Here is a 15,825-nt window from a genome sequence, read left to right on the forward strand (position 1 = left end):
TTTGCTGGTGGCCATGTCAGGAGCAGCAGAGAGTGTCAACCCACCAGGAGGGAAATCCCTGATAGGTGAATCTGGGTTAGGCAAGGCCCTGAGACCACAGACCCCAGAGTGTCTTTTGCTTCTGCAATGCCTTTACATGTTTGCCCCTGCCATCTTCCTCTGGTAGCTGGCATGGTGTGAATGGGTGTGGGGAGATCCCCACTGCCTGAATCATAGTATATTTTTCTCACGGAAACATCCTGTTCTACTGTTTTTTGGTTTTTTTTTTTACCGGTAGATTAATATGAAGAAGATTCCTTCCTAAGCTGTACTGTCTAATTGATAATAATAGTGTTAGTTTATACAGAGTTTTGATGAATAAAAATAAATACAAGAAATGTCACACAGCTAGGCCCTATGAGTTTCACCTAAGGAACTGCATAGATCACAGTTCAGGTTAATGATTAAGGAAAACAATTGAGTCCCCAGGAGCCAGGCTGGCTCCAATTCTCTTAATACTGAAGGATGCAGTCACAGGTTTCATTGTGCATCATTAGCTATTAAAATAACTTCAGGTTAGACCAGCTGTTTTGATAATAGCTTTGAGGTGAAACAAAACAAAACCGAAAAAAACAAAAAACAAAAAAAAAAAGAAAGAAAAAGAAAACAATCTAAAGTTCACAAGGACACATAACTGAGTTAGAGATTCATTAGGTGAGGATAAAAAACATAAAGCACCCCAATAGTTGGTAGCTGATGTACTTTCCTTGCTAGGTTTGGTTGGTGATCAAAGGTGATGATTAATTCCTTGTGCCCATTTCTGCCCTCAATCTCCTGATATAAAAAAAAGTATTGATGAGTGGGTAGGTACTCTAAACCTTTAAAGTAGAGCTGACTAATTCTTTTCCATATATAAAAGTTTAGGTTTGTGATTCCTTTAAGATCCTTGTAAGGTTACTTTCAAGATAAGTAATAAAGTAATTGGTCCCCCTTTTTTTGTAACTGCAAAACTACAACCAGCCAGGAAAAGACCTGGCTGAGAAAAATATCTTGCTTGCCTACACAGTTAATCTATAACAAGTTTCGTGGGTATGAATGTGCCCTGGGGCATAGCTGTGTGGGCCGCGAAGCTCCTGCAACCCAGAAACACTGGCACAGGCAGAGGGGTGGGGCTGTGTAGCTGTGCCATGGCCACATCAGCCTGGTGCTGCCTGCATTGCTGCAGGGACAGCAGGACCCGCCATATTCCTCTCAAGGAGATGCCGGCTGTACAGCTGGACATGCAGCCCGTGGGAAGAGATGTCATTGTGAAGAATGAAAGAAGAATCCGAGGCACAGGAGGTTTTTTTAGCCAGTGTGCCTCTTCATCAGAACAAAAGCTACTTTGAGTTCAAAATCCAGTCTGCTGGAATCTGGGGTAAAGGTGTTGCAACTCAGAAAGTTAACTTGAACCAGATCCTCTTGGCTGACACATGCATAGTCTGGTGATGAGAAATGAAGGGGCCCCACAACAATACTCAAACCAGTCTAGAATGATGCCATTGTACCTAAGAACACTATTCAATGATCAGCTTTGGACTGCAAACTCTTCAGGACAGTTTCAAGATGAAATGGTCCATTATATTACACTTCTAGACAGAACCTCAGATAACTTTATCCATTACTCTGAGACTAGCCACAAACATTACAGTTAGCTTAACCATTTAGCTTTCTCGCACGACGTTTCTAAACAGCAAGAAGCAATTTTAAGAAAATGATGTCCCCTCTCCCAAAAGTTTTCATTCAGGGTTATGGATAAGTTGTTATAGGGTTGGGGGTGGAACAATAAAAATTTAGACTCAGGATTCCTTTTTGGAAAAAAAAGGGGGGAATACATAGGTACAGTATATTAAGGTAGATTATTGCGTCTACTAGCAAACTAATTTAGCTAACTATCAGCCTTAGATAATTTACACTGATATGGATTCTTGTATATTGATACAAATGTAAACCATTTTTTTTTTTTTTTTGGTCTGGAGCTGAGGACCGAACCCAGGGCCTTGCGCTTGCTAGGCAAGCGCTCTACCACTGAGCTAAATCCCCAACCTACAAATGTAAACCATTTTTATATTCCTATTTAAGGTAATTTGTATACTGATACAAATTCAAAACTATAATCGTTATATTGTATACATGTTCCTACTCCTATTTGAAATATTTTGTTTATTGATACAAATGTAAAATTATATTTGTCATACTATATGTATGTTCTACCTCTGTTTAGGATATTTTGTATATAGATGCATATTAGGGATATTGTTATCACATTGTACTATACATTTCTACCTCTGTTTAAGATACTTTGTGTATTGTCACAATTTTGAGGTCATTGTCCTTATACTGTAACATCTGTTTACAGACTATTTACCTTGTTAATGTGAACCCTTAGTTCTTAGGTTATTTAGGTAGATAAGACTTTCAGATTTAGGCCTCCCACCCTGCCGCCTCCGTCGCCGCCGCTTCCGTGGGGCCCTCCGTGTCTGCGCAGCCCGCGGCCCGTGGCTCCCGGAGGAGCAACCAAGCGCGGGGCCCAGTGCGGGAGCAGGGGCGGGCCAGGCCTCGGGACCGGCTGCGGGCTCTAGTGGTGCAGGGGGCCGGGTCAACCCCGCTTCCCTGCCTCCAGGAGACCCGCAACTCCTCGCTCTCATAGTGGAGCAGCTCAAGAGTCGCGGTCTGTTCGACAGCTTCCGCCAGGACTGCCTGGCCGACGTGGACACCAAGCCAGCTTACCAGAACCTGAGGCAGAAAGTGGATAGTTTTGTGTCAACACATCTGGACAAACAGGAATGGAATCCTGCAATGAACAAGAACCAGTTGTGGAATGGGCTGAGGCAGAGCGTGGTTCATTCAGTCAGGCATGTTGGAAGCAGGAGTGGACAGGATCATTTCTCAGGTGGTGGACCCCAAACTAAACCACATCTTCAGGACACAGATAGAACGAGCAATTCACGAGTTTTCAACTACGTCACTACTGATGTCAAGATTTTGGCCTTGACTAAGGGTGGTGTCCATATTGGATGGAGAGCAGGTTTGGTGGTGGGACAGTCGTGCATACTTGCTCGTGCATCGTGCCATCTCTGACCAGCTTGTCCAAGGGTCTGACCATAGTAGACACTACAGAGGGTGAAGCACTACATGACTTGGGCCGTCCTGAACAGACCTTTATACTTGAACACGGACACTGCATGTCGATGTTAACGCTTGTGCTCTGCAGTATGTAGAAGCCAGGCTGGGGCTCGCCGCTCAGGACAGCAAAGGCCAGTGGGAGCAGCTGTTTGACGTGGCTTTTGATGTTGCTAGAGTTACAGGCTGGAGTGTGCAGCAGTAACGTCAGCAGCCCTGAGGTTATTGTGACCTTCCTGTGCTTGGGGGTTTCAGTGGTTTCCTTTCTCTTGTCAGAGGTAGTTGGAGCCCTGGAGTGAGTGAGGAAGCTGAGACTTGGGGTGCAAGGAAAGCCCCACCGCCTCTGTCCTGTCGTCTCCTTAGCCGTAGGGGCAAATCACTGTGGATGTGGTGCTCAGTTCTCATGTTTATGTTTTTAGAAGAACAACTGTTAATAAATAGTGGATGTTTTACAATAAAAAAAAAAGACTTTCAGATTTTAGTCACCTATGCTTGTCATATCTATAGTTATGTTAGTTAGATTTTCCAGATTTACAGAAACTTATGTGAGATGGATAGGTACTCTTCAAACACTTCATAGACCTAGAGAATATGGCATTTAAATGTTTTGATAACTTAGAATTCTGTTGTCATGAGACATGATTGCTCCTGGCAGCACTGATCTACTCCTGAGACAATGTTGGGATTCTAAGACACTCCATTTGGAAGTCTGTCTTCTTTGAACAGAATGGCTGCTGGGCAAAGAACTGCTCTTGCCTCAACTGCTGACAGTATGCACACTGTCCTTTCCAGATGAGCAAGACACAAGGAAAAGACACCACTGAACTTTGCCAAGACAGGGTAAGATGGTCTTTCAAAATTCTTGTTTCTGAAAATGGTCTGTCAGATATTCTAGGCCTGTAGCCAAATTGGATGCCCCAACAATGCTGAGAAACTTTAGATGACTGTCCTGGCTGCCAGCCATCTCTGTGTATTCTCGAAAGAATTTCAGAAATTGCTTGCTTGCATTTTCTATTTTCTCAGGTATTATTATGTTCCTTCTCAGGTCTTTGATGGGATTGAAGACTAGATAGTTACAGTTATGATCCTCTCATATCTTAGCTAAGAACATTTCAGATACTAAGATTTTTTTTAGGGTAGGACACACCATTTACCTATGTTCTGGACATCTCTGGATTTTAGTATGAGTCTCTTGTTTGATGTTATTCTTGTTGGTTGTATTTCTATTTTTGTTTAAGTTATTTCTTTTCCCCTCTCCTGGACAATACTTGATAATCATTCTTATTGTTTATAGTTTTGTATTAGGTTAGAACGTTGTGGTTAATATATTGAGTACCCTCATAAACTTATTTGAGGGTCAGAGAACAGAACAGCCACTAGATTAGACATAGAGGCCAGAAAATGGTGGCACACATGCCTTTAATCCTATCACTTGGGAGGCAGAGATCCATTTGGATCTCTGTGAGTTTAAGGCCACACTGGAAACAGCCAGGCATGGTGACACACACCTTTAATCCCAGGAAATGATGGCAGGAAGCAGAAAGGTACATAAGACATGAGGACCAGGAACTAGAGGCTTTTAAGCTTTTAGGCTTTTTAGCAGCATTCAGCTGAGATCCATTCAGGTGAGGACTCAGAGGCTTTCAGTCTGAAGAGACAAAATCAGCTGAGAAGTTGGTGAGGTGAGGTTGTCTGTGGATTTTTCTGTTTCTCTGATCTCTGAACTATCACCCCAATATCTGGCTCCAGGTTTTCTACTTATAAGACCTTTTAAGATTCATGTTACAGAACGTTCTTATTTAGACAAAAGGGGGAGATGTAGTGGGTAGCTGCTCTGTCTATGACCTTGAAGCGCAGCCCCTACAGATGTAGCAGGTAACTGCGCTACCTATGTATGACCTTGAAGTACCTGTCCCTGGCATGGCTCAGGGCTACCCTTAAGACCTGAGACACACGTAGGCTCTCTTGGGACTGACTCGGGCAGCTACAACAGTGGTCCAGAACCTGTGACAATTCTGTTCTGTACAGAATTTCTCTCCTAATAAATTCCTTTGCCCTTCAAGCAGACTCCATGGACTTCTCACTTTATATGTGGGTTCTTGGGATAATTTTTCACCTGCAATACGTAAAGTGTTTAATTGTGTAAAGGATATGGAAAGCATGCTGGTTTTTTTTCCTGTTTGTTTTGTATTCATTGTAATCATTCACTTAAAAAACAGAATATAACCACATTGTAATTTTTATATTGCCTGAAAGATTTTACTGGGGTATATGAGCTCTAAGAAAAAGAATAAAGATCGAAGCCGGGCGGTGGTGGCACATGCCTTTAATCCCAGCATTTGGGAGGCAGAGCCAGGTGGATCTCTGTGAGTTCGAGGCCAGCCTGGGCTACCAAGTGAGTTCCAGGAGAGGCGCAAAGCTACATAGAGAAACCCTGTCTCAAAAAACCAAAAACCAAAACCAAAAACAAACAAACAAACAAAAAAAGAATAAAGATCAAGTTAAAATGAGCTAGAATGAAAACATCAAGAACGAGAGAGTTCTGGTCCCCCAGGCAGCAATAGTCATTTTTCTACTTACACCTTCTTCAGTTAATGCTGTTTGTATTAATACTAGTTATTTTGGTTAATACATCTGGACCATGGTCAACATCCTGGAAATCTCAACTGTGCTGGCAAGGCAGACATGACTGTTATGGCCGTAGAGTGCTGAGAACCGTCTAAAACAGCTGTTATCAACCTGTGAGTCAAGACCCCTTTGGGATCAAATGACCCTTTCACAAGGGTCACCTAAAACCATGGGAAAACAGATATTTACATTACAGTTCATAAGGGTAGCAAACTGTTATGAAGTAGCAACAAAAATAATGTTATGGTTGGGGGTCACCACAACATGAGGAACTGGATTAAAGGGTCACCGATTAGGAAGGCTGAGAACCACTGGTGTAAGCAAACACAAAATGCAATCAGGACAAGATGGCATTACCTTAGTCCCTGGGTACTGAATCCAGGACCAGGCAAGCACTTTGTCAACTGAACTATAATCCCAAACATTTGAAATAGTCTTGTTAGGCTTGGCAGACCTGTTATTGACTATGTTGCCCAGAAGAGCCTTGACCTTGTGCTGATTCTCCTGACTCCGTTTTTTGGGGGCTGGAATCACAGGTGTGGGCCACCACACCCTTGCTATTTGGTTGGTGCTAGCCTAGTACTTGCTATGTAGCTCCAGCTGGCTTTGAACTTGTGGCAAGCTTCCTGCCTCAGCCTCCAGAGTGCAGGGATCATAAGCATGAACCACCACACTGACTTCAACTGCCTTTTTAAAAGATTATCATGAGAAAAGGTCTTTTCCATTTACCGTCCCCCCACCATGTCACAATTTCCTACAGTCTTCATTTTGTGTAAATCCAAATTCCCTACTGCATAAATGTTTTCAAAGATTGCCTGTCATGAACGTTTGCTAGTTGTGATTCTCTCCATCTTCGATTCTCTGAACAGTCCGGACTGCCTTAAAGTTTGAGGAGACAGCCGCCTGCGGTTCCCCCACCTGCTAAACTTCTTCCAGGAGGGTACAGAGACCCCAGGGCAACTCAGGAATGGGCCCGAGAGGCAGAAGCCTAGAGGTGTCTGCAACCTAGCTCATGGGGATCTGCCACCAAGCTCTGGATGGCACAGACTATGCAGAGAGTTCCCAGCTCTGCCAGCACGTTCCTGCCTTTCCTCTGTTAAGCTCCGCCCCAGGGGGAGCGGTCACTGAAAGCTACTTAATGCCATGAGTGCGTGGGTGCCTGCTACAGCAGCAGCTACTGGCTTCAATCTTTATAAAACAGTCTGCACCTTTCCCTGTCTTTCCTTTCTTCCGCACCGCTATGAACCAGTCACCGTCGCAGGCCCTGCCCGCCACCGTGTTGGGTGCCATGGAGATAGGAAGCAGCTTGGATGTGACCTCCAGCTCGGCGGTGGTGCGCGCCTTCCTGCAGCGGGGCCACACGGAGATTGACACCGCATACGTGTATGCAGACGGCCAGTCCGAGAGCATCCTGGGGGACCTGGGGCTTGAGCTAGGCCGCAGGGGCTGCAAAGGTATGGGTCACGCCTGTCATTTACCCACATTGAACAGAACTGATTCCTCCCCAGTACAGCTTCATCCCACCCCTGAGGCTCTGATCTTACCATGTCTGCCCAAGAGCTCTGAGAACCATGAACTCCGCAGTCTATGTTTGCACAACACCATAGTGGTCTACTCCCCTTCTTCCAGAAGAGTGGCCTAGGGCCTTCTTCCCACAATACACCAGCCGTGGTTCAGCCCAATTCCATGGGGCTAGCCTGTCTCTGGGGCATTGAACATGTTGGGACTCTAACTGTGCAGCCTCTCCCACCTAGTCCCTAGCGGGTAGGTGCCTCTGTCACACCTCATCAGCTGGACTCCCTATTTTTGCAGCCACCACAGTCCCAGCACAGACTTGGGACCAGGCAATAGATCTGCTTTCTGTCTCAGCCTTTTCAGGACTCTGGACTTGGCTCTCTCAAACTCTGGGTGTCTGTTGGCTTACCAGTGGCTTCAGCTTTACCAAGGAGTAGCCCCTTGACTGGCATAGGGAAATAGAGTCATGTAAGCCTGTGGGGGTCTCTTCGACCACCATGACCAGCAGAGTAACAATCTGCGGGAGGTTAAGAAGGCAGAAAGGTTCAACACAACTAAACAGCCAGTGTTGGATTTTAGGTATATTGAAGCACAGCACAATTTGGTGGAAACTTTCCTGGTGGTAACTGAATCGTGTATGCACAACAGGGCACACATAAATCTCCTTGGGGGACAAAGTAAGCTAAGTGAAGATTAGACACAACTACCCAGCCACAGAAAAGAACATAGATGAATAGAAACGGGTTAATTTCAGTTATAAGAGCTACTTAGAGACAAGCCTAAGCTGTGAGCTGAACTTTCATAATTAAAAGTAAATCTCAGTGACATTTTATTGTGAGCTGGCGGCCCAAAGGAAAATCCGTTTACACCCCCAGGCCAGTGTCCAGTGTCCCTGCTATGGAATCACATGCTCTTCCCTGCCTCTTTCTCCATAGCCAGCTGTCCCCTGAGTAATGGTCCTAGTGAGAACACCGACTGCTTCTACTGTCCCCTGTCAGCTAAGCCTGATCAGTTCTGGTGACGTTTCTGTAAACTGTTATCAGTTTTACTCCCATTTACAATGGATAGTATTGTGGAGAGCAGGGTAATTTAGTCCAGGTCACAGATACTAATGGCAGAGCTAGAATTTGTCAGGGCTGCCCCCCCACCCCTGCCTCCAACTCACTGCCAGTGTATCACCTAGCCCAGGTTAGTCTCATACTCAATATATAGCCATGGATAGCCTTGCAATTCTGACCTTCCTGTGTCCCGCTACCAAAGGGTAAAATTATAAGAATGCGCCACACCTGGGCCAGCTCTCTTCCTTAACTGTTGCAGTAAAGTAGCCTGAGTATCATATTGTGTGTGGGTGTGCACGTGTGTGCTTTATCAAAAGGCAACTTCTGAGGCTAGGACAATATGGCACCATCCCTGAAGTGGCCTTCGAAATCCGGAAAAGGTACAGTGCCCTTTTCTTCGAAGGCACTGTACCTTTTTTCTTCGAACAGGCAGTGGGCCAATGGCTTCTGTTGTGCAATGGAACAGCAGCTTTGCTCACGCCTCTCAATAGTAGACTGGCATTTAATAGAGGGATGTGGAGAAGAAGGGGATGCTGAGATGAAGCCATATATACACAGCCATGAAGAATGGACAGCTGAATTAAAAAACCGTCAACAATTTCCAGAATTTAAAATCCTGAATCATGACATGACACTAGTGGAATTCAGGTATTTCTGGTACATGGACTGCTGTCACTCAATGTGAGGTTGAACTGTTGACCTTGTGTATATCCTACTTCACAAATGAGTCTGTCAGATACGCTAAGCCTATAAGCTAAAGATGATGCTCCAACACTGCGGAGAAACCTCAGGTGACTGTCCAGACAGCTGGCTGTTTCTGTCAACTCACAAATTTTTTGGAAGTTGCTTGCATGCACTTCCTGTTTTTATTTTTTTGTTAGCTAATATTACTTCCTTCTTGGGTCTCTGAGGGAGTTGAAGATTAGTTAGTTATAGTTGAAGGTTAGTTAGTTATAGTTGAAGATTAATTAGGATAGAAAGTGAATTAGATACATTTTGGACTTACCAAAATAAGATAATGAAATTATTTGTTCTGAATTTGTCAAATACAAATGGACTAGACATTGTTTAGGTATTTATTACTTGTATATATTGTATATAGTTATTGTACTTTTGTATATAGTTTTTCTTTTGTTAGTTATAACCTTTTGCTTTTTTTCTTTTTATTAAAATAGAAAAGGGGAAATATGATGGTATTTTATTTGTACTGAAATGTGATTTTAATTGTATGTTAATAAATAAAGTTGCCCGGGGGTCAGAGCTATTAGAGCCATAGAAAGAGCATGGCGGTGGTGGCGCACACCTTTAATCCCATAGATCTCTGTATGTTCAGGGATACAGCCAGCATTGGAGACATATGCCTTTAAGACCTGGAGAGCTGTACTTACAGGCAGTGATGAGGCAGTCACGTGTTTGGGTTTACAACCAATGAGAAGGCAGAACAGAAAAACTATTTAAAGACATACACACAGGAAGTAGCTCTCTTTCAGGAAGCTAGGAGCACTGCAGGAGGTAAGATTTTAGCTCTGAGCTCTGACCTCTTGGCTTTCTCTTTTACATTGGTTCTGTGTTTCTTATTTAATAAGATGGTTGGTTACATCTACATCCTGTGTGAATGTGTGCATGTGTGTGTGCTCCTGCCCATGATGACTTGGATGTTGAGACCAGAAATATGTATGTTCCTCTGTCAATTCCACCTCTTTCATTTTGTTTTCTGAAATGGTTTCTCTATGTCACTCTAGCTGTTCTGGAACTTGCTCTGTAGATCAGACTGACCTTGAACTCACCTAGACCCGCCTGCCTCTGTCTCCTGAGTTCTGGGATTAAATGTATGTGCCACCACTGCCTGACTACTTCATTTTTTTGAGATAGGGACTCTCCAGCTGAACTTAGAATCTACCGTTTCTATTAAACTGCTAGAGAATGAGCCTCAGGATCCGCCTATCTTCTCTCCCTAGCATCTATCTGGGTTCTAGGAAGGCCCTGCCAAGCCCTCCTTTTTCATGTGGCTCACACGTGCACAGTGAGCATTTTCCACACAAAACTGATCCCCTACCTCTTAACTTCTATTGTTCTCCCCCAAAGTGAAAATTGCCACAAAGTCTGTTCCAAAACTTGGGACACCAAGGACACTTGACAATATTCGGTTCCAGCTGGAGACGTCACTGAAGAGGCTGCAGTGTCCCCGGGTGGACCTCTTCTATTTACACATGCCAGACCACATCACCCCAATAGAGGAGACGCTGCAGACCTGCCACCAGCTGCATCAGGAGGTGAGGGTGGTCCCTGAGCTTGGGGAGATGCTCTCTGACCTTTTCAACTTGACTCTGCCAGAAGAGTGAGTGCTGGGAACACACAGCAGTGGTGGACACAGACCTCCCTCCAGGCTCCCCACCCAGTCAGTCTCCCTTCTTTGTCTCCTGGCCCGAGCTGGGTTGTGATGGAGTCTCTCCTCTACAGGGCAAATTTGTGGAGTTTGGCCTGTCCAACTATGCCTCCTGGGAAGTGGCTGAGATCTGTACCCTTTGCAAGAAAAATGGCTGGATCATGCCAACTGTGTACCAGGTGAGAGGAAACTGGTGTGCCAGGACCATCCAGACCTTGGGGTCCAAGACTCCACTGATCCTCAATCTTTGAGCATCACCATGACACTAGTCACCAGCACTAGGTGAATGCCCCAATTGTCAAGGTCTAGGATGGTTAAGGACTAAACTGAGGGACTTAGGTAGATACATTTGGGGTCTCTTGACATGTCCCCCTTTTCAACTGTCTCCCTGCAGGGCATGTACAACGCCACCACCAGGCAGGTGGAGAAGGAGCTCCTCCCCTGCCTCAGACACTTTGGTTTGAGGTTCTATGCATACAACCCTTTAGCCGGTATGGGCTGCCATGGGCACGGGCCTGTGGATGGATGGGTGGGTGGGCATGCTTGGCCTATGTTTGCCTATTGATGCTCTGATGGGTGCCCAGTCCAGGACCCAGGAGGTGGGAGGCTTTGAGAAGGAGATGGCTTGTTGCCCTTCTTTCCAGGCTCCCTCCTGTTCTTCAGTACCTGGCAGGGAATAACCTGGCTATCTGTGGGAGGAGTCTGAGCCAGGTTCTGACTGCTGCCTTCCTGCAGGGGGCCTGCTGACTGCCAAATACAAATACGAAATAGAAGATGAGAAGCAGCCCTTGAGCCGCCTCTTTGGGAAGAAATGGGATTTTTTCTACAGGGACTGGTGAGCTGTATTGGGGCCTGTGGCTGGCTGGAAGTTCATACCCCAGCAGCCACATAACCAGTCATTCTTAGTTGCTTGCATGCCTATAGTACAGTGTTGAGCTGAGACAAGATCACTGGCCTTGCTTGCTGCTGAGCCTAGGTCCAGGTTCAGTAAGAGACCCAGTTTATTTGTTTGTTTGTTTAATGTGTATGGATGTTTTGTCTCCATGCATGTCTGTGTACCACATTCATGCAGTGCCCGAGGAGGCCAGAAGAGGGCATCAGATCACCTTGAAACTGGAGCTGCAAAAGGTTATTAGCGGCCATCTGGTATGGAAGAACTGAACTGGTAAACAATGTCTCCAGCCCCCAAAGACCCTGTTCTAAAGATGGGCAGTGATAGATCAGGACACTGACATTTTTTTCTGGCCTTTGTGTGCACACAACTGTACACATTTGTATGTGTACATATGCACACATAACCCCAATACACAAGTCAAATCAAATGAAATCAAGTATGATGAAATGAGAAAAGGTGGGGCTGGAGACGGAGCTCAATGACGGAGCACTTGTGTAGCAGGTGGCCCCGGGCTTGAGTTTAGTCCTCAGTTCTGAGAGAGAGAGAGAGAGAGAGAGAGAGAGAATGAACCAAGGAAACACAGAAGAAAGATTAGCAAGATTGTCAACTCTAATACATGCACAGTGATAGTTAAAAGGAAATTGTTTCCTGTCCCATTCTCTTTTTCTTAGATAGGGCTCACTATGTAGCCCAGGCTTACCCATAATGTATGCTCTTCTTTCCTGTCACAGCTTCTTAAGTACTGGCATTAGATGTGTGTGCCACTATGGACAGCCACTTTGTAAATAAAAAAAAAAATATTGGTATTGGTATTGAAAATAGATTCTTCTCTCATACAACACATCCTGACCACAGCTCCCCTCCCTCCACTCCTTCCAGATCCCCCTGTTGTGTGTTTCTCTGTCCTGTCAGCTAGCTCTCAAATCACCATATGGAGACTTATTACTAATCCTAAAAACTCAGCCTATAACTTAGGCTTGTTTCTAACTACCTCTTATAATTTAAATTAACTCATTCCTATTAACCTATGTGCTGCAACATGGCTTGTGGCTGTTACCTCTCCTCCTGAATGTCTTGCTTGTTCTCCATCTCTCAGAGTCCCCTTATGTCTCTGCCTTCTTCTTCCCAGCATCCTCTGTGCCTGGAAATCCCACCTAGCTATTGACCATTCAGCTCTCAATCACAGTGACATACCTTTACAGGGTAAAAGAATATTCCAGAACATATCCCCAGATCCACTCCCCCTCTGTATCCCCTCAGTAAAGAGCAGGCCTCCAAGAGACAACAACCAAGCATGACAAAAGAAGACACAATAAGACAAGGCCAAAGCTCTCATACTGATGCTGGACAAGGTAACCCAATAGGAAGAAAAGAGTCCCAAGAGCAGGCAAAAACATTTTTGAGACAAGATTTCATATATCCCAGGCTGGTCTTGAACTTGCTATGTGGCTGAAGATGACCTAAATTTCCAGTCCTCCTGCCTCTACCTCCCTAGTGCTGAGATTAAAGATGTGTGCTGCCCCACCCATTCTATGGAGAGGCAGTGACTGAACTCAGGGCCTCCTGCATGGCTAGACAAGCATACCACCAACTGAGCTACCTCCCTGCCACCAGCCCCCCAGGCCTGCAGCGAGTAGACCACACTCAAAAGACACCTACTGACCCCTGTACTTCCTTCCCCATCCAATCAGGTTTTGGAAGGAAGGCTACTTCAAGGGCATTGACCTCGTGAAGAAGGCCTTGCAGACGACCTATGGCAGCAGCGCCCCCAGCATGACCTCGGCTGCCCTGCGCTGGATGTACCACCACTCACAGCTCCAGGTAGCTCAGCCATCCCTTGTCTGCTTGCTCAGCTTCCGCCCCTAGGCAAGACCCGGAGGTGCCTTTAAGTGTATTCCCCCATCTTTTGGAATTCTTGTCTTCTATTCTCATGATATGTCTGCCTTTGCTCTCCCTAGTCATCTGTGCCAGGCTTGGCCCAGAATCTTTTTTTTTTTTTCAATTTCAGGCCTGAGAACTGAACCCAGGGCCTTGCGCTTGCTAGGCAAGCGCTCTACCACTGAGTTAAATCCCCAACCCCCTTGGCCCAGAATCTTGCACCATGGTTTTAAGTCTCTCTTAGGCCTTAGGCATTATGATTAGTGCTGTTGAAGAGGAGCCTGGAGTCCATACAGTCCTACTGAGGGCATAGGAATCAATGTAAACTTATTTGCAGCACATGTAAATGCTGTTCCTCGGGGTGGGAGTCTGCATCCTCTGCTCTGGGAGTCTGCATCTTGCCCATGAAGTCTCTTCAGCGCCAGCCTGAGGCAACGACATAGTGTCTGGCATGCTTCCAAAGGATGCTCCCTAAGTGGAGCTAATAAGCGAGAGGCAAACGACCTCAGGCGTTTTTTACAAATGGAAGAACCCTTCAGCCTAGACAGACGAACACAGTGATGGGCCCAAGGCAGGCCAGGCCTAACTGTCAGAGACACAGTCAGTTCTCTCTGGATGTGTAGGATGCAAACTTACGCAGATTCCCAAATGTTAGCAAGAGATAGGAGCCAGAAGGGTCCTGAGATCCGGCTGTCTCCCCTTGCAGGGCACCCAAGGGGATGCAGTCATCTTGGGCATGTCCAGCCTGGAGCAACTGGAGCAGAACTTGGCCGCCACTGAGGAAGGGCCCCTGGAGGCGGCTGTCGTGGAGGCCTTTGACCAAGCCTGGAACCTGGTCGCCCACGAGTGTCCCAACTACTACTTCAAATAGACTGTCCTGGCTCAAGCTGCCAAGGGCTTGCCCGCCACCTCTTGGGTTCACACCCTGGCCATTCTTTGCCTTATGCTGACTCAGTGGGTCTTTCCTCTGATCTCCACCCACACAGTCTTCTAGATCGCAGCCCTGCTCCCTGTCACCTTCATGGTGAGGAGAGGCTGGCTGGGCTGAGTCCTACAGCAGCTCTTCCTGTCTAAATAAAGCAGGCATCTGGCCTGGCTGCAGCCAGGACTGAACCTCAGACTGTCTCCTCTACTGCTTAACACCTGCTCCCTCCATGCTGCCTCGGGACCCTTGAGAAAGGGTGGAACCGGGAGCTGGGGCTCCAGAGAGCCCCATAGGTGTGGGAGTGCCTGACACTGCCTGGCAAGGGTCCCCTCACCATGTCCTGATCCAGCCTCACCCCTCACTCTTCTGCATGTGACAGAATGAGATGGGCTTGGGTATGCACACCTGTTAATTCAGGAGACTCAGGGAGAAGGTTTGCCCCCAGAGTAAGGTCAAGACTGATCTAGTGAGTTCCAGGCTAGCCTGGGACTCTATCTCCAAAGGACAGAAAGCGAACCCAAAACCAACACCTTGTGGAATTTGTTTTGTTTTTCTTTTCTTTCTTTCTTTTTTTGTTTTGTTTTGTTTTTTGTTTTTCGAGACAAGGTTTCTCTGTGTAGCTTTGCACCTTTTCCTGGAACTCACTTGGTAGCCCAGGCTGGCCTTGAACTCACAGAGATCTGCCTGGCTCTGCCTCCTGAGTGCTGGGATTAAAGGCGTGTGACACCACTGCCTGGCTGTTTTGTTTTTGAGACAGTGTTTCTCTGTGTATGAGCCTTGGCTATACGGGAACTCCATTTGTAGACCAGGCTGGCCTCAAAGTCACAGAGATTCCCTACATCTGCCTCCCCAGTGCTGGGATTAAAGGCGTATCCCACCACATTCTGTTCTGCGGAATATTCATAGCACTTGTGATATCAGCAGCGGCTTTAGTTTTATCTGGAACCTCCTATCTCATTGTTCCTCAGGCCCTCAGCTCACTTTCTCTTTTTTATACAATCCAGGAACTAACTTAAGGAATGTGTTATTCACAGTGGGCAGGTCTTCCCATTTCAACGAACCTATCCAGATTATCCCTCATAAGTGTGCTCAGAGGCTGACCTACTAGGTGATTCTGGGTCTCGTTAAGTTGACACTTGAGATTAACCAAGATGGGGATCATACCTCAAAATAAACCCCAGACCTGTGGCGCATCCCTTTAATCCCAGCACTCCGGGAGGCAGAGACAGGGGGGTTCTCTGTGAGTTGGAGGCCAGCCTGGTCTACAGAGCAAGATCCAGAACAGCTAGAACTGTTACACAGAGAAACTCTGGGAATCAAAGAAGAAGAGGAAGAAGAAGCATTTGTTTCTCAAAGGGAAAATTAATGCAAGCTGAGCACGGCGGTGCATGCCTGTAAT

At 46.1% G+C, this 15,825-nt stretch overlaps 1 protein-coding gene and 1 pseudogene across 1 annotated transcript; both read left to right on the forward strand.

The window, feature by feature from the left end:
* Positions 1-1,166: 1,166 nt before the first annotated feature.
* Positions 1,167-6,811, forward strand: LOC143271746 (biorientation of chromosomes in cell division protein 1 pseudogene; annotated as a pseudogene).
* A 110-nt stretch (positions 6,812-6,921) lies between these two features.
* Positions 6,922-14,619, forward strand: LOC102919284 (aldo-keto reductase family 7 member A3). The gene is made up of 7 exons (XM_006980928.4): positions 6,922-7,223; positions 10,428-10,615; positions 10,803-10,907; positions 11,123-11,219; positions 11,464-11,563; positions 13,315-13,444; positions 14,208-14,619. The coding sequence occupies exons 1-7, from the start codon at positions 7,010-7,012 to the stop codon at positions 14,370-14,372; spliced, it is 999 nt and encodes a 332-aa protein (XP_006980990.3). The 5' UTR covers positions 6,922-7,009; the 3' UTR covers positions 14,373-14,619.
* The last annotated feature ends 1,206 nt before the right edge of the window (positions 14,620-15,825 follow it).

Source organism: Peromyscus maniculatus, chromosome 2 (genome assembly GCF_049852395.1).
Source record: "Peromyscus maniculatus bairdii isolate BWxNUB_F1_BW_parent chromosome 2, HU_Pman_BW_mat_3.1, whole genome shotgun sequence".
Lineage (NCBI taxonomy): Eukaryota > Metazoa > Chordata > Mammalia > Rodentia > Cricetidae > Peromyscus > Peromyscus maniculatus.

Coding starts and splice junctions, on each gene's coding strand:
- LOC102919284 (XM_006980928.4), top strand. CDS start 7,010: ATGAACCAGTCACCGTCGCAGGCCCTGCCCGCCACCGTGTTGGGTGCC. Junction 7,224..10,427: donor AGGCCGCAGGGGCTGCAAAG/GTATGGGTCACG, acceptor TCTCCCCCAAAG/TGAAAATTGCCACAAAGTCT. Junction 11,564..13,314: donor GATTTTTTCTACAGGGACTG/GTGAGCTGTATT, acceptor CCATCCAATCAG/GTTTTGGAAGGAAGGCTACT.